The sequence below is a fragment of the Periplaneta americana genome, chromosome 10 (genome assembly GCF_040183065.1).
Source record: "Periplaneta americana isolate PAMFEO1 chromosome 10, P.americana_PAMFEO1_priV1, whole genome shotgun sequence".
NCBI classification, from domain to species: Eukaryota; Metazoa; Arthropoda; class Insecta; order Blattodea; family Blattidae; genus Periplaneta; species Periplaneta americana.
The window spans coordinates 163,302,917-163,321,673 of record NC_091126.1 but is presented as its reverse complement, the minus strand read 5'-3'; the positions used below and the strand labels follow the sequence as shown (position 1 = coordinate 163,321,673).

Genomic DNA, 18,757 nt, shown 5'->3' with positions numbered 1-18,757 from the left:
ACTAAGGAATGAGCAATACAATTTTAGCTTCAGAATACAATGAAAGAGTAATGGAACGGAGAAAAATTATCTCCGGCGCCGGGATTTGAACCCGGGTTTTCAGCTCTACGTGCTGATGCTTTATCCACTAAGCCACACCGGATACAACTCCGACACCGGTTAGAATCGTCTCAGATTAAGCTCCAACTCTTGGGTTCCCTCTAGTGGCCGCCCTCTGCACTACGTCATAGATGTCTATGAACGCAGGACCGAAGTCCACACATGTGCTGAGGTGCACTCGATATGAGTGACTAGTTGGCCGGGATCCGACGGAATAAGCGCCGTCTTAAATCACGAAGTGATTTACGCATATCATATATATATTATTTTAATGTACCGAAGTACATACGATATTTCCATGCAGATATTCTGCGTCATCATACGATGAAAGAGTAATGGAACGGAGAAAAATTCTCTCCGGCGCCGGGATTTGAACCCGGCACCTCAGCACATGTGTGGACTTCGGTCCTGCGTTCATAGACATCTATGACGTAGTGCAGAGGGCGGCCACTAGAGGGAACCCAAGAGTTGGAGCTTAATCTGAGACGATTCTAACCGGCGTCGGAGTTGTATCCGGTGTGGCTTAGTGGATAAAGCATCAGCACGTAGAGCTGAAAACCCGGGTTCAAATCCCGGCGCCGGAGATAATTTTTCTCCGTTCCATTACTCTTTCATCGTATGATGACGCAGAATATCTGCATGGAAATATCATATGTACTTCGGTACAGTAAAATAATATATATATTCAGAATACAAGTCAATTAAAGAAAGTATACTTTTGAATAGTTCATTCTCTATTTGTAACATTCTTTTAATCTTAAAACTAAAATAAATAAATAAATATATATATAAAAATAAAAAGATACTTTGTCAGACACTTCAAATTAGTGTATCTCTGAAAATATTAAGCATAGGACCCATGTTTATATGACAGTTTTTGCTCAGAATGTCTTTCGAAATAAGCGCCGTAAGTGATGGTAACCCCTCGTGAATCACCCTGTATATTGGCAATTAAGAAATGTGTTTGCTTCTAGCTCAGGCTTGGTGTCCCTTAACTTAAAAAGAAACATCAAAATATCATCTCCATCAGCTGGACTCGAATTCCCGAACTTCGGCTATGACTGTATGAAAAGGAAGCTACAGAATGAAATACGGTTAATTAATCGTACACAAATACATGTTAACGCACAGCTGTCATGTTTAGCACGGTTTCTATCACACTTGGGTTGACAAGTTGCGTTGAATAACATTATTTAAGGGTTTATGTACAGTACGTGAATGACCAGAAATATTATCAGAAATTGCAGGCTCTAAATTTCTAAATTTTTATAAGAAAACGAACTCAATTTGGACAAAAATTACAAGGTACCGCAACAAGACTTATTAGAACTTAAATATCTTATAAAAGTATAAAAAGATTACTAATAATATTTGAAGGGTACACGGGAAAAACGAACAATGTCACATTTTCATTAAGGTTGAGATATTGATCTATTTCAGCATATTACTGCTAAATTTATTGATGTTTCTATTTGAAATGAAGGAAATGATGAGTGTACCCGTGGTTTTAATTCTCCTTTACCACTTTTGGTAAAAATAACACGTTTGTTTGTACACTGCTGGCCATAATTCTGGAAACTTTTTGTTTTTGTATTCAATTATTATAACATCTGCATTGATTCACAGATTTATACAATTGAAAATGTTACTTGCGACTGATTCGTTAATTATAATAAAGGTATTATATTAAATCCTGAATATTTTAACAATAAATAATCATTACTATGTGGGAAATTATGTTCTTGTCGTTTAAGATCTAAATATTAATTTCAGATTTCATTATAATTTCCCATTATTTACTGTAATAAAAACCGGTCCATTGTTGAGTTTAAGATTATTGTTGATCAGTATAAGCATTGTTGAGCACTGTTAACATAAAAATATGGACATTATTAATTTGTTTCTATCATTTGTCTGACTTAAGATTTCGTTAGGTTAACACCTCACTGCTTTACAACAAACTTTATTGATCATTTTATCACAATGGATTCACTGAAATACTGAAATACTAAGTCAATTGCTGTGTAGAACTTCCTGTATCTCTTTAGATTTCCTTCGATCTCTCAATGCTAATCGACAAATCTGCCTCACATCTCTTGGACTTACTCCTAAATGTTGTTTTACAAGATTTTGTGGATTTGTACTTCTGCCATACCATCTGGACGCCAGACACTGTAGCACCATTACCAAGTTTTCTTGCAATTTCCTTGAATGTGTAGCCTTCTTCTCGAAGTGTGACTGCCCTAGAAGGTGTTCAGCCCTTTCGTGGATCCATTGTGATAAAATGATCAATAAAGTTTGTTGTAAAGCAATCAGATATTAACCTAACGAAATCTTAAGTCAGACAAATGATAGAAACACACTAATAATGTCCACATTTTATGCTAACAGTGCTCAACAATGCTTCTGCTTCTACCGATCAACAATAATCTTAAAATCAATAATGGACCAGTTTTTATTACAGTAAATAATGGGAAATTTTAATGAAGTTTGAAATTAATAATTAGATCTTAAGTGACAAGAACATAATTTCCCACATAGTAATGATTATTTATTGTTAAAATATTCAGGATTTAATATATTACCTTTATTATAACCCCATAATTAACGAATCAGTCACAAGTAACATTTTCAATTGTATAAATCTGTGAATCAATGCAGATTATATAATAATTCAGCACAAAAACAAAAAGTTTCCAGAATTATGGCCACCAGTGTAGTAATACAGTGAATTAGATAATGACATCACCCTTAACAGCATTGTGACATTGTTCGTTTTTCCCGTGTACCCTTCATTTTTCAAAGCAGTCTTACCAAAGTATGAAAAAAAAAACAAACAAACAAATTCTGCAGTTACATCATTTGGCAACCATAACATTATTGTGGTCTCTCTAACATGTTTAATATTTTTCCTGCATGTAATAAACACTTATTTCTGAAAAGTAGACTACTCTCAGACATGTAGAGTTGTTTATTTTAAGACAGTTAATTTTTTATTTGTCCTATATAAAATATATTAAAATTTACATAATATATTGTGACCTAATTTTTCTATTTTCAAAGAAATGGGCATTACTGTAGTCTACCTTTTGCATAAATGCATGTTAAGTCAGTGTACAAAATTTCAGAATTCTATCTCTAATGGTTGTGGAGTTATGAAATAACGTGTATGAAAATTTTCAAATTTTGAAAAATTTAATTTAAAGTAAAAAGTGAGTTCTAAAAAATATTATTAGTAACCTTTTTACATTTTTGTAAGGTATTTAAGTTCTAATAAGTCTTGTTGTGGTATCTTGTAATTTTTGTCCAATTGTGAGTTCTTTCTTTATAAAATTTTAGAAATTTAGAACCTGCATTTTCTGATATTTGTGGTCGTTCACGTACATATATCCTTAAGCAAGGGTCATTAGGATGAAATGGACAAATTTCCTCGTAACCTGACGCAATCCCATCTTTGGGTGCTAATAACTAAACTTAATATCTGGCGTATTTATGACAATATGTTTTATATATAAATGAAATAATAAAAACTGATCTATCCACAAAATAGGTTTATTTTATTGCCAAAATAAAATTGAATATTGTAAATAATAATCCAAAAACATGCAACACTTCTCCGAATTTTGCAGACATTCAGCCACTTGCTATGGGTAAACCATAAAAGATAGACCGGCATATATTGGAAGTTAAGTACGTCAATACATGGGACCTTTCCAGAATTGCAGTCCGTTTTGATCCATCTTTTACGGTTTAGGAGTTAGGACCATGTTTGTTTGGCTTACGCAACTGCAATGCTGAGAGCATCATGAATAACTTTAACTGCAAGCATATGACGTAACGCACAGAAAAACATGTATACAGGATGCAGTCGCCGAGAATATATGAAACTTTATAGGAAAAGAAATCGTGACGTTAAAAGTAATTCCCAATCTAGTAATAATGTACCGTATCCAAACGTTGAAATCTTAATGCCGAATACGTACAATGAGAAACATAATAGTTGAGTGACTTGAATTTTTTTCTAAGTCAAAGTTAGCCACAGTGTGCATGCTCCGAACCGAAAATTTTCGGTGATATGTTGACGAGATATTTGCTTCGCTTTTCTGTTTAAACATTTTAGTTAGAGACAAATCATAATGTCCTCGTCTCACTCCACAGTCTGAAGACAGCTCAAGTTTCTGTTATTTTTGCAGTAGGGTGTTTTTTGTTCATTGATAATAATTACAGTAGGCGGTATGGATTGAGTACCTCTAGTACTTCCTGGAACTAAGAACGTAATGTACTGTCCACAACTAATACATATGCTGAGAAGGAATTAAAACTACAGCCTCTTACGAACCGTGATACAGATCTTGAAACATTTTCACCTGCTCAACAATTACATCCCTCACTATTCGTACACGCATTTAAGATGAAATGGGTTGGTTAATGGTTTCGTTATCTTAAGCATATTGATTTGATAGGGATGATTTGAAGGGTTCAGAACCATAGTGGGCCAAGCGCCATTTACTAAAACTGTAGCAAACAGGGGTTAAAATGAAGTTATTACCATAATTCAATGGAAACATATAGCAAGTAATATAAAGTATACACATTAAAACTAAATTATATGTCACTCTTCATTAAATTATGATATTCACTTAACTTTAACCCTTGCTTTCTCCGTTTTTAATAAATGGCGCTTGGCCCACTATGGCTCTAAACCCTTCACTTGTCATCAAATCTCAGTCAAATATCTCATCTTCAAGGCGTGCAAGAAAGATATAAAATTGACTGTGGTGTATTGTGTCTTGTAAGTAATACATTGTCACTTCTTGCTAATGACTGTCACAGTTGTGTAAGCGCGTTGCAATGGATAAGATAAAGATAAAGATAAGCCTATTTATGTCCCTGTAGGGCAATGGCCTCCTATTAAGGCAGTGGTCGTCAGTACTCGCTGAAATGGGTTACGGGTAAGCAGTGCATGGTGACATGCACCCTCATGCAGGAGGAAGCTACCTGCCAGCAGCCACGAATGCACGCTGGTGCTGTAAGAGACCTGCGGGTAAGAGACGCTAGCACGAGAGTGCAGTGTTCTGATTACCTCTGTGTTAAGGATTTAGCTCTTACATACCTAACTTGGTGAGCTACTCCACTTTAGTATAGACACTTAATCGTGGACACTGTTCAGGCTGTTACCTAGAATTTTCCACTCTCCTCTTCCTCTTGCTGTCCTGGACCATTATCGACTTACGTGTTCTTTGAAGATGTCTGCCCATCTTCTCCTTAGTCTGCCTCGAAACTGCCTGCTTGCTCTGGGGTCTCACATGGTAGACTTGTAGGTCCATCGGTCGTCCTCCATTCTTGTGATGTGGCCTCCCCAGCTTCATTTACTTTTAAAAGCTAGACGTGCGATATCTGTAGTGGATGCCTTTTGAAGCAGTTCTTCGTTGGTGATTCTGTCTCTTAAGGATAAGCCTCGAATTTTGCGTATCATCTTCCATTGGCATATTTGTATCGCTTTCGTCTGTTTAGAACATATCTGATTTCCATAGAACAATACTGGATAAATGCAGGTTTTTAGGGTGGTGTCTAGTTTTAGTGTTCTGCTAAGGGTTTTATCTATAAACACGAATTTAGGGGGAGGCAGAGGTGAAATTTTCGAACAAAACTGAAGAAAAAAATGAAAATTTGTTTTTTTCCATTTTTATTATCTTTATTTTGATATTCCGATGTTAGTTTTTGATTTTGTGCCCTTAAAAGTATGAAATTAGAACCAAGATAAATGTATTACTATATTATTCCCATAATAAACTAATACTTATCATTATTTATATACCTTCTCTGAACATATAAATAAAAAGAAATATTGAAAATTTCTTACAATATGGTGCATGGAGCATTGTATATCAAACGATATAAAGTTTTATAAAATTATTAATATTTACAGAACTATTGCACTTAGAAAGTTTAAACTTGGTATGTCCATTACTAATAACATACTTAGTATCCATGATCAATTTCAAACAAATCGGATAAATTTTGTGGATTTTGAAATATTCACCTCTGCCTCCCCTTAAGGGACCAAAATGCACGCCATGTCAGTACGATTCTCCGTTGTATTTCTCTCTCCTTGCTGTCTTCGAAGGATACTTGTTGATCTAGGTACACATACTCATTTAAAAATGGTACAATCGTTCCATCTACTGTGATTGGGGTTTGGGGTCAATTAGTCATCAATTTTGTTCATGGATAGGCCCGCTGTTCTGCTTTGTGTACCAGTACTCAGTTCTTGGAGCATAGACTACAATTCCATTGGTGATCTTCCAAACAGAACCACATCATCAGCGAATCTCAGATTTGTCAGTCGTCTTCCATTTATGCTTACTCCACGTTTCTGGTTCCATCTGATTCTTCTGAAAACATCCTCCATGACGCTCGTAAAAATTTTAAGAGATAACGGGTCACCTTGACGTACCAGTACTTCTCTTTCCAGACGAAATGTTTGGCCCTCCACTTCCGTTTTTCCTTTTGCCAAGCTTTGACTATAAATATTATTTAGCAAGCATAGACTGAAATAAATGGCAATTCCTTGAGAGCAAGATCACTGCAAGTGTCTGTCCTACTACCGATGTCAAACAAACACTGATGATGTCATACAGTATGTGACATGTTAAAAAAAGAACTCACGCTTACAATAAACAACTATGTCTTTATTATAACTTATTTCTGTTTTATTTTATCTATTGCAAAAAACATGACGACTGACATTAGTCATTCATAAGGAGTGGCAATGTCGCATTACTTAGAAGACATATATACCAACACTCAATTATTACATGCCTTTCTGCATGCTATGAGAATGAAATCGAAAGTTGTAATGATTTCATTATCTTAAACACATTCTGTGTTACAAATATCTAGTCGGGATATGTATGATAAGACTCTCTTCTGTTAAATTCTAAGGTACCTTGTTTACATGTTTCGACCTATTTATGGGTCATCTTCAGAACTGGTCGTTATTGGTCTTGGTGACTCTTGTTTTGTTTCCTGTGATGTGTGTTCGTGTGGTATAATGTAGAGTTAAAGAGAGTGTGTGTTCTGAAATTGAGTTGTGTTGAGAATTTCGTTGGGGTGTGTTTTCGTGTGTCTGTATATTTCATATTGTTCTAGTGTGTTTAGTTTCTGGCTTTTTGGCTGGATGTGTAGTATTTCCATGTCTGTTGATGTCTCTGTGGGTGTGGTTAGCATAACAGCCATAACAAAATTACAAAACACCTCCACATATGCAGAACACATCACAAATGCTAACCACATCCACAGAGACATCAACACAGACATGGAAATACTACACATCCAACCAAAAAAGCCAGAAACTAAACACACTAGAACAATATGAAATATACAGACACACGAAAACACACCCCAACGAAATTCTCAACACACAACTCTGTTTCAGAACACACACACTCTTTGACTCTACACTATACCACACGAACACACCCTCACAGGAAACAAAACAAGAGGTGCCAAGACCAACAATGACCAGTTCTGAAGATGACCCATAAATAGGTCGAAACATGTAAACAAGGTACGTTAGAATTTAACACAAGAAAGTCTTATCATACATATTCCGAAGTGATACAGTGTTAAAAGTTGTGTAATCAAGATGTATAAATATCTAATTTTGTGTGTACAGTGGTGCAACAATGGGGGAGTAAAAGTGTAATATTTAACACCCTGAAATTTCCTGAAATATTAGAGGTAAATTGTGGAGCTCGTGTCCAAAACCTGACAAGTCCATCAATGCTAATTTCTCAGGATGTGAAGAAAAACTGAAATCGACCCTCACTTTAATACTACGAATGTAATATTTTGTGAAGACATTGAGGGGCCATCTACAAATTGATATTGTAAATCAGATTCTGCTTTACGCAATATGCCCTCGAGCTACTGTAAAATATCTGTTGCAATTGTTCAGTTTTGATTGACAGAGGTGAACTTTTTCAGTACTGATTGGAAATGGTTTTGACATGAACATTACTAATTTATCTCAACTATTCAGAATTTTATTGAATTATCTATTCAACATGCATCATTTAGGGCTTTTCAGCCCTCATTATTTTTTTCAGGATACATAATAAAAGCGAAATTCGTTATATTATTGTAAGCGGTTAAAAATATCAGTTACACAATAGTCAATACATTTGAATGCAGTTATTCATGTAACAATATAGCCATTGTACTAGAACAGAGGTGACTTGAGATAATGATCAGTGGGTTTCCAAGGAGAAAAAAAAAGAGAGTTGGAAGACAAATGTAGATTGCTCACCTGTGAACAGCAGATATTTTTGGTTATCCCAAGAAGTGAAAACAATAGGTTACTGTCTTCTACACAGCAGATCCATTTGGTATTTTCAAGAGGTGTAGGAGTAGGTTACTGACATCTATAAAAAGTTTTTTTCTATGTGTAAAAGGGATCTGTTTAATTTTGGATGAAAAAAGAGTACATTGGATTATATACAAACTGGATTTATTTGGTATTGACTGAAAATGTGTTAACATTTTATTTTTCAAGTTACCTTTGAACGTGTTCAGTTTTGACTGAAAATCCATATTTTAAATGCAGTTTTGTATGGAATTTAGCCAAGTTTGACTCAAAACCAATGCAGATATCGATAGAATCTAGTAAAATTATAACGAAAGCATCATAAACTTATTTTCTTCAAATTATGGACTTGTTTGGTTTTGGATGCAAGCTCCACAATTCTAAATTATGTTTCATTTAACGACGCTCGCAACTGCCGAGGTTATATCAGCGTCGCCAGTGTACCGTAATTTTGTCCCGCAAGAGTTTTTTACATGCCAGTAGATCTACTACTTGAGTCTGTCGCATTTAAGCACACCTAAATGCTATCGACCTGGGCCGGGATCGAACCCGTAACCTCGAGCACAGAAGCCCAGTACTCTACCGACTGCGCTACCAAGGCCGACTATTAGAGAGGTGTATAGCATAGGTTTTGCCCTTCTTTGTGGCCAAAATTTCAAGTTTATAATTTATTATAATTCATTCACTCAGTGTTCTGCCCAAGGGCAGGTCTTTCACTGCAAACCCAACTTTCTCCAATTTTTTCTATTTTCTGCTTTACTCTTTTTCTCCTCATATGATCCATATATTTTAATGTCGTCTATCATCTGATATCTTCTTCTGCCCCGAGCTCTTCTCCGTTCACCATTCCTTCCAGTAAATCCTTCAGTAGGAAGTTTCTTCTCAGCCAGTGACCCAACCAATTCATTTTTCTCTTTCTGATCATTTTCAACATCATTCTTCCTTCACCCACTCTTTCCAGCACAGCTTCATTTCTTCACATGTTCCATTCTTCTCCAATTTCATATTTCAAATGCTTCTATTTGCTTTGTCGTAATGTCCATTTTTCTTCTCCATACAAAGCACTTCACTAGTCTCTTTCTTAGTTCTTTTTCCGGAGGTCCGCAGAATATGCTTCTTTTTCTATTAAAAGTTTCCTTGGCCATTGCTGCCCTCCTTTTGACTTCCTGGCAGCAGCTCATGTACTGCTTATAGTACATCCCAAGTATTTGAAGCTGTCCACTTGATCTACTGCCTCATTTAGAATTCGCAAGTTTACCTTCTTTATTTTTCTTCCTATGACCATGGTCTTCGTCTTATTTGCATTTATCTTCATCCCATGCTGCTCGCAACTGTTATTTAGCTCCAGTAGCATATCCCTTGGTATCATCTCCTCTTCTGCTAATAACGCCATATCATCAGGAAATCTTATGCACTTTATTCTTCTTGCCTTTACTATCACTCCTCCCATGTTCTGAAAACAGTTGTTTACTAAATCCTCCAAGTTATAATGAAATTATATAAGAAAAATAACAAAATTCATACCATTTCAACAGTCACACGAAATGAATGTTCTTTTTGTCTGTGGTTCAGAACACACAAACAATGAATCCAGAAGCATTTTCAGTATTGTAGAACTCTGGTGTTCATCGTGCTGTTTCGTATTTTATGTTTTCATCGATTTATTTGTTTAGCGTTAATTTATTTAACCCTGCTGCTACCAAGATTTTTTGCAATTTATTACTACCAAGGGTGGTAATGCAATTACCCGCATCAAAATCATGGTACCAATCATTTTTAAACATTTGGAATATTAACAATGCATATATTATTAACTATGGACCTGTACAAAATGTAAAAATATAAAATAATTTTCCACTTTTTTTAAATACAGGTTGATTTAAAAGTTTCGTTCCATTTTGTTAAAAACGTGAACCAAAATTAATGAACTTCAGATATGTTATTGGTGACACTATGAGAAAACATATCAGTAAATTTAAACTTGCCTGCTTTCCATTTCAAGGCAAACTTCTCAACGCTATATAATTTTGAGAGGGCAGAAAACACAGTTACAAGCAATAAAAGTCACTGTATTATAAAAGAAATTTTAAATCATTTTGGATATCATATTTGTTGAAATTTAAATATTCAAATACAATATGTACTTTAATCAGTGAAAATATATATAATCATGAACATCTCCAAGACATTTGTTTATAATAAAATAAAATCCTTAAAAATTCTAAAGAAAAATAAAAAAATATATACCGGTACTGTATATAAATCTAAGAAAAATAAATTTCAGTTTTTTGCTGAAATTGAAATATATGAACACATATAATAGGACTACAATGAAAATCTGGGAAAAAGCCTTTACTAATAATTATTTCTAACATAATCACTCTTAGAATAATCATAACACACAGAAATAAAAATTTAAAAAAAAATTGGAAGTAAAGTTCGTGATACTCATGAATAATATGAATAATGATATGAATAACAGAAAATAAAATCATTTGGAAGCAGACAAGATCAAAAATGTAGAGAACTAACCTACAAATTGAATTTCATATCCTGGAATTTTCATGACATAGACTACCAAGGAGGTAATAAGATCGCCCCATTTAAATAACGCTAATTACTTATTAAAGTAGATTAATTATTTATTTTTTTTATTTAACCTGGTAGAGATAAGGCCATCAGAACTTCTCTTCCCCTCTACCAGGGGATTACAACTACAATATTAAGAATACAATTACAATTATAATTACAATTAATATTAAATTTACAAGTACAATAAAAATCGGAGTACTAAAAGATTAACTGATTAATAAAAGCTAGACAGTTTATTGTAAAAGTTGAGAAGAGAGAAGCATTTCTTTTAGTATTAGTATTAGTATTAGTATTAGTATTAGTATTAGTATTAATATTAGTATTAGTATTTATTTATTTAACCTGGTAGAGATAAGGCCGTCAGGCCTTCTCTGCCCCTCTACCAGGAGATTCCAACTACAATATCAACAATAAAATTTTATTGATTAAGTAAAAATTAAACCTACTTTACGCAGTAAGAAAATGCTTAATAAGCTTGCTTTTGAATGCTACTAAATTCCGATAGTCTCTGATGTCACTGGGTAGGGTATTCCACAAGCGTGAGAGTGAGATTGTGTATGATGATGAATACGATGATGTCTTACGTGTTGGTATGGCTATGTTATTATTGTTTAAAAATGTTACTAGACATATAACGGACAAATACATGGAATTTCAAAAATAAATATGGAAAAAAATGAAAATAATATTGAAGAGTCATCAGTGGGGTAATGTTATTATCCCCCCTTGGCAGCAGGAGGGTTAATTAATCTGTTTTATAGTGCAAGATTTGTTATTTATTGACCTAAGTAGATATCATGTTATTAGTATTAGATCATTGTGATTAGTAAGAATTGTACAGTATATTGTAGGTGATATGATTTCATGTTTTCTTGCAGTTGACTTTGCGGTACCAAAGAGGGGTGAATCCCTGATCGAGGCTTACGAAAACTGGAGACAGAAAGCTGACGAGAAGGTGTGTTGTGATTACGCATTGCATGTCGCTGTTACCTGGTGGTCGGACAAAGTGAAGGAAGAAATGGAGCAGCTGTGCAAGGACCACGGAGTGAACTCTTTCAAAATGTTCATGGCTTACAAAGACGTTCTAATGCTGCGGGACTTTGAGCTCTATGGTGTGTTTGATAAGTGCAAGCAACTGGGAGCGATCGCTCAGGTTCACGCCGAGAATGGAGACATTATTGCTGAGGTGAGTTGTGATTGTCGGCTCATCCAAGGAAATGTTGCAACTAAGCATCTGACACGAACTCGTAACTTTCCCTCAAAATTAATGTTACCAGATTTTTTTTCACAGTTTTCGGGGACATACACTTTTTTTTTAAGGTACTTTTAAATTTGTTAGTTTGTCATTCACGTGTATTGTTTTTACATAATTTTAAAGAATTAAAATTCTAATTCTATTTACATAACCTACTAAAAAAATTCCTTCTACTTGCCTACTACTAAAATTACTGCTATTTTTCAGAAGAGTGAATATTTTTAAGCAGGCCTTCTCTGGATCCTAATTTTGCAGCAAATTCCTGACAGGTCGTGTTGAAGTTCATTAAAGTACCAAGCATGGCTCGAAGACTTTCTAAACTCATTTTGACATTTTGGGATGTTCACATCATGTTCACCAAAGCATTACTTCAAGAAAGACGGATTGCAATCAACTTCTGGAGTTGTGCACAGGGAATCATTTTCTCAGAGAAAATTTTACAGATTTCACTCCATTTTGAGCAGAGCAGCATTTTCTTCGTTTCACTTTGCTATTTCCTCCGAAATCACACATTTCTTCAAGCAAAAAATTTCGCCAAATAAACTCTCTTCATCCAGGTGAAGTCCATCTTCATTTGAAGGAAAATAATGGACTGTCACTTGTGAATGAATAACCCAGGTATTGAAAATAATATTCAACAACACTTTCATAAAATTCACAAGACACTGAGAATTCTGTTTGGAATAAGAACCACTTCTTCTAAAGATGCCACAAGTTGCTTAATTTATAATGGAATAAATGTCTCTTCTTTTTGATGAAGACCTCTTTTTCCTCACATTACTCCCCTTGCCGTTAGGTGTAGAATGTAGGAACATAGTAATGTGAATCTCTGAGACCACACAGGCGTATACAAACTCAAATGTAACACCTGCAACAACTTCTACATAGGACAGACAGGCAGATCGTTTCAAACACGTTACAAAGAACACATCACAGCCATAACAAAATTACAAAACACTTCCACATATGCAGAACACATCACAAATGCTAACCACACCCACAGAGACATCAACACAGAATGGAAATACTACACATCCAACCAAAAAGCCAGAAACTAAACACACTAGAACAATATGAAATATACAGACAAGCAAAAACACACCCCAACGAAATTCTCAACACACAACTCAACTTCAAAACACACACACTCTTCGACTTTACACTATACCACACGAACACACCCTCACAGGAAACAGAACAAGTCGCGCCAAGACCAACAACGACCAGTTCTGAAGATGACCCATAAATAGGTCGAAAGATGTAAATGATGTACGTTTAAATTTAACACAGGAAAGTCTTACCATACATATTCCGCTCTGAAAGGTTTTGTTTCACGGTGTAATAATAAATACAGCAAACTGTCCATAGTTTCACGAATCTATTGAAGGACAAAGGGATATACAGGGTAAATATTAATTGTGATTTCCATGTCACCAGGGGGAAGTACGCACCAAAACAATGAAAAAATGTTATATGAAAATGTGTCCATTTGTACCATGTTTCCAAGTTATCAGTACAGTTATGTTGCAGTAATGATAGAGAAGCTTAACATTACAGGAAATGCTCATAATGACCCCCTGTAGCTTGAATGAAAGCATGCAGTTGTCTTGTAGAATCGCGCAACTTCAGTTTTCTGTGAACTCGCTGCCATAAACAGTGTGGACCACATTGATGGGATACATTTCAAATGCACATTTCTAGGCAAGGAAGAAACACATTTATTAAACACTAACAAGGGAAGGGTTTCGGTTCGAACAGGAATTTCGTATCCAAAATTTGTATACAGGCCCATCTTTACATCTCTGTAAAGCTCCCAAAAGCATTCGTTTGTGTAATGTGTGGTTTGTCTGTTAGCACTGTACAAGTTGAGGGGTGGGAAAAGCACTGCACAAGTTAAGGGGATGGGACATCTTACCCTACCTTAGCCTAGAAACTAGTGCGAGTGGTAAAATGTCTAAAGCCTATTTAAGAACATTTTTCTCCAACGTTCTGTCTGAAAATATTGCAGGTAATCAAAAATGTAGACTGTTGTGTGATTCATTGAATATGCACAAGGACTCAACCTTAAGGGGAGAGGATGATATTTTTTTTAACTTTTTTCCTATTTGGTGTAAATATTAATTTTTTGTATGTAGGGAGCTCATAGCTGTGGCAACTCAACAAAATAAAAATATTTTGAAAAAAATTATTTGGCGGCCCAAATTTGAAAAAAATATACCCAATGCAGGATTGTACTAAAACCGATATATCTAAACCGTTTTTAAAGATAGATTCAAACAGCGTTTTGCAATGTATTTGCAAAATCAAGTTTTACAAACTGTCTGTAACAGAATTGTGATCTTAGTTCCTATGTATGTAAAATAAACAATTACAATTTAATAACAATTTTCTGATTTACTTTCTTGCAAAGAAACGGACGTATTTTTAAAATGAAATCAATTAACAAAATTCTGTTACAGAGAAAAGTTTCCTAATAGTCTAAAGAATGTGTGTTCTAAATTTCATGCATGTATCTTTAATAGTTCAGATATTATATCCATTTTTGTCTGGCAATGTAGCAAAAAAAAAAAATGAAGTTACTGGAAACCGATAAAAGAGGGCGTGTGATTTAAAAATCCACAGCGCAGGAAGTTTAAAAATGACGTCTCAACATCCGATAAGGGCACAAATACCCACAAAATGTTATGCAATGCATTCCACACATATTAAAGGGTATTTTAAAGAAAAAAAAATTTTTCTTTGAAAATTTAATTTACCGGAAACAGCAATAAAAGTGGGCGAGTGATTTAAAAATCCATAACGTAGGAAGTTTAAAAATGGCGACTAAACATCCGATAAGGGCACAAATACCCACAAAATGTTATCCTATGCATTCCACACATATCACAGTGTATTTTAAAGAATTTTTTTTGTTTTTTGAAAATTTACTCATTTTTCACTAAAAAATACCATCCTCTCCCCTTAATAAATGAATCATTCCAAGCCTAGGACATGGAATGTATATGCTCGGAGGATAACAGATTGCGTAAGGACTCTTGCTGAGAATCCAGAACTTAACTTGGGAAATCGAGTGTTTATAATGAAAATGCACTCTGTTATTCATAACCAGTTGTTTGCTCCAGTGTACCGCCCTATGCTTCAATATTCCTGGCAGTCAACTGGTTACGCGAATCCTGAACAAGTCTCGGATTTCAAAAATGTAATTCAGGTGGCATTTGATTTTTGAGCACTGGAGTGTGGTTCAGAAGATTGTTCAGGTGTTGCTTCTGCGTGTTGTGCTTATTGCTCTGCTCCATGCTGTTTGATGCATTTTATAGAGAATCCTCATGTACATTTTTTAAGAAGTGTATAGACCAATACCAACCAAACGGAGAGTTACACAAATGAATGCTTTTAGGGTCTTCATCACCATTGTGAGGTAAGTCTCTGTACAAATTTTTAACCAAAAATTCCTGTTGGAGCCGAAACCCTTCCCTTGTAAGTGTAACTCATAACCGAAATACAGGAGTATAGCACAATGTTCATCATTTGAATACCACATACAGTAGATGGGCACCACCTAGACAATAACATTCTTGGGCTCTCTTAGTCATACTCTCCATAATGTGGTGCAGTAAATTGGCCGGAATGATTTCTGTCTCCGTCTGGATGTTTTCTTCAAGTTCAACGATCGGGTCTCGTGGTGTATGCACCTTTCCCTTTAGGTAAACCCACAGGAAGTAGTCCTGTGGGCTTAGGTCCGGGGATATCGCCAAATTTGGAAATGACGCATCCTGGGAATTTCCAACATCATGTTACTCACCATTTTCATTCCCAAAATGAGATGCCTCAGTCTTATAGACATGTAGATGCAACAGGATGGTGCCGCTTGACAAGTAAGGAAGATGATGCAAATAAATTGTACTGTACCCTATCTTTTAATATTTCCATCATTTTAAACACCAGTTTTCGTAATATACTGTAAATAATATTGGAAATGATGACGGTACTGTATTATGAAGAGCTACACTGTATTATGTGATCTGGTTTAAAATTGAAGACTTGAAATAAAAAAGGCTCTAAGTGCCTCATGAATTTGAGGGAAATGAGTTTTAAGTGTACTGGGTAATTATTGGTCATAATTTCAATATTAATGTGTTTTAATTGAAAGATAAGCATAGTATGGAGGTAGTGTCCAAAGGAACTTACAAACATAATATTGCAATAGTATGAAAAACGTACTGACAGTGGAAATTTAATGAAAGGCTCTAAGTTCCATAGTTCAGAATCAGCAAAAAGATAGTGAAGAGGACAAACGAATGAAACAAAAATGGTTTTTTGTTCATAAAATAAAAGTTTATTCTGTAATGCTTCTGTAAAACTGTTTGTGGTCATCATTTCTTAGGTACTGTATCATTTCAGTCAAATTCTTCTTCTTTTCGGTTAATACCTGGATTTTCTTCTAAGTTAACGAAAATATTTCAGAAAATGTTCCTCTGCAAACTTGCACTAAGTCACCTTGCCTATCTGGAACAGTGTAATGAATAGTTGCTTGTCTCCTGCTCTGTGAAGGGTCATCGTAGGTACCATGACGTCTTCTTTTAACATGTAATACTTGCATCAGCCCCATCAAGTAACTCCCTCGCTTTTCAATATCTTCCAGGCCATAAAAATCTTCAAACAGCCCGACCTTGTGTTCATAACTGAGGTTGTTGCATTTATACTACAGACTCTGAAAGCAAGATGGAGAACCCTGTGCACTATACCTCACTAGGTCTACCAGTTTTTTCTGTTGTCACAACCAACATAATTTAGTTAGACCTTATTGTTGCTTTCATGCAAAAAGAACAAGAATAAACAGTCTGTCCAGGTATGGTGTAGGTTAGCGATCAGTAATGAGACTAGCCTTCTGTGCTGGACGAGGTTTTGCAGGAACATGTTTATTATTTGAACTTATGTATTCATTTCCTCCATTTTTAGCTTTTTTTTTTCATTGCAGTCGCAGTACCTTCTCCTTTAATTCGTCGTTTCTTTCCACTCAAACTCTTACAAACATCTGCCGCCTCCGCCATTTAAACTAACTATGAGGAGGAAGCGTCCACACCTGTGGAGTAATGGTTAGCACGTCTTGCCGCGAAACCAGGTGGCCCGGGTTCGATTCCCGGTCGGGACAAGTTAGCTGGTTGAGGTTTTTTCTGGGGTTTTCCCTCAACCCAATATGAGCAAATGCTGGGTAACTTTCGGTGTTGGACCCCAGACTCATTTCACCGGGATTATCACCTTATCTCATTCAGACGCTAAATAACCTAGATGTTGATAAAGCGTCGTAAAATAACCTACTAAAAAGAAAATGAGGAGGAAGCGCAGGGACATAGAGCCTTTCATATGTTAACAGCAGCGGCAGTTAAACCGCATGTTATCTGTCGATTGCATTTGGTACTACATTTTCATTCGTAGCAGTTCGGGTCTTTTATACATTATAGGGCTTGGCATATATACAAAGGCGGGAGTGCCGCAGGGCTCCGTATTAGGACCACTACTTTTCTCTATCTACATTAATGACGTATCAAAGAACTTACAGTATTGCCGATATCACCTCTATGCCGACGACCTACAACTTTACATACATTCCAGACCCAATACGATCAATGAATCGATTGACAAGTTAAATTGTGACCTAGCCACTGTCTCCACTTGGGCGGCCAATTTCGGACTCGCACTTAACCCAAGTAAGACTCAAGCCATAATTATTGGACATAAGCGTGTAGTTAACTCCCTTAATAACAGTAATATTTCAGTTGTTACCCTTAACAACACGCTAATCCCTTATTCATCTGTCGTAAAAAATCTTGGCTTCTTTTTTGATAATAATCTAAGTTGGAATTTTCAAGTTAAAGAAACGATAAAGAAAATCTGTTCCTCCTTTCACTCTTTGAGTCGCTTGAGAAACTTCTTGCCCCAGCAACTAAAACTTACCCTAGTACAAACCCTAGTAATGCCGCACTTCGATTATTGTGACGTTTTGTTAAGTGATCTAAGTTCTGAACTGTCAGTCAAGTTACAGCGAGCTCAGAATATGTGCATCAGATACGTGTGCAACATCCGACGATATGATCACATATCACCGTCCTTCGCAAGTCTCTCGTGGCTCCGACTTAAAGAACGCAGAACTTTACACTCTTTGTCTTTACTCTTTCGAATTCTGCACACCTCAACACCAAATTACCTTTCGTCTCGTTTCTCTTATCTATACTCTAACCACGACGTAAATACCAGATCACTTATCTGTGGCACGCTAAATATACCTCTTCATAGAACATCTTGTTATTCCTCATCTTTTACAATATCCACCTCGCGTCAATGGAATTCCTTGTCACAAAGTACTAGGGGCTGCAAGACAACAAACACCTTTAAGAACAGCTTAAAAGATAACCTTATTAGCATTTCACTCCAATCATACTGAT

General features: G+C 35.5%; 1 protein-coding gene across 5 annotated transcripts in view; it reads left to right on the top strand.

The window, feature by feature from the left end:
- CRMP (Collapsin Response Mediator Protein) overlaps positions 1 to 18,757 on the top strand; it is a 747,709-nt gene that overhangs the window by 635,412 nt on the left and 93,540 nt on the right. For all 5 annotated transcript variants that reach the window (XM_069838352.1, XM_069838349.1, XM_069838350.1 and 2 more), the window contains one exon: positions 11,938 to 12,245. In XM_069838352.1, the coding sequence (XP_069694453.1) occupies positions 11,938 to 12,245 (308 nt within the window). The remainder of the gene's footprint in view (positions 1 to 11,937; positions 12,246 to 18,757) is intronic.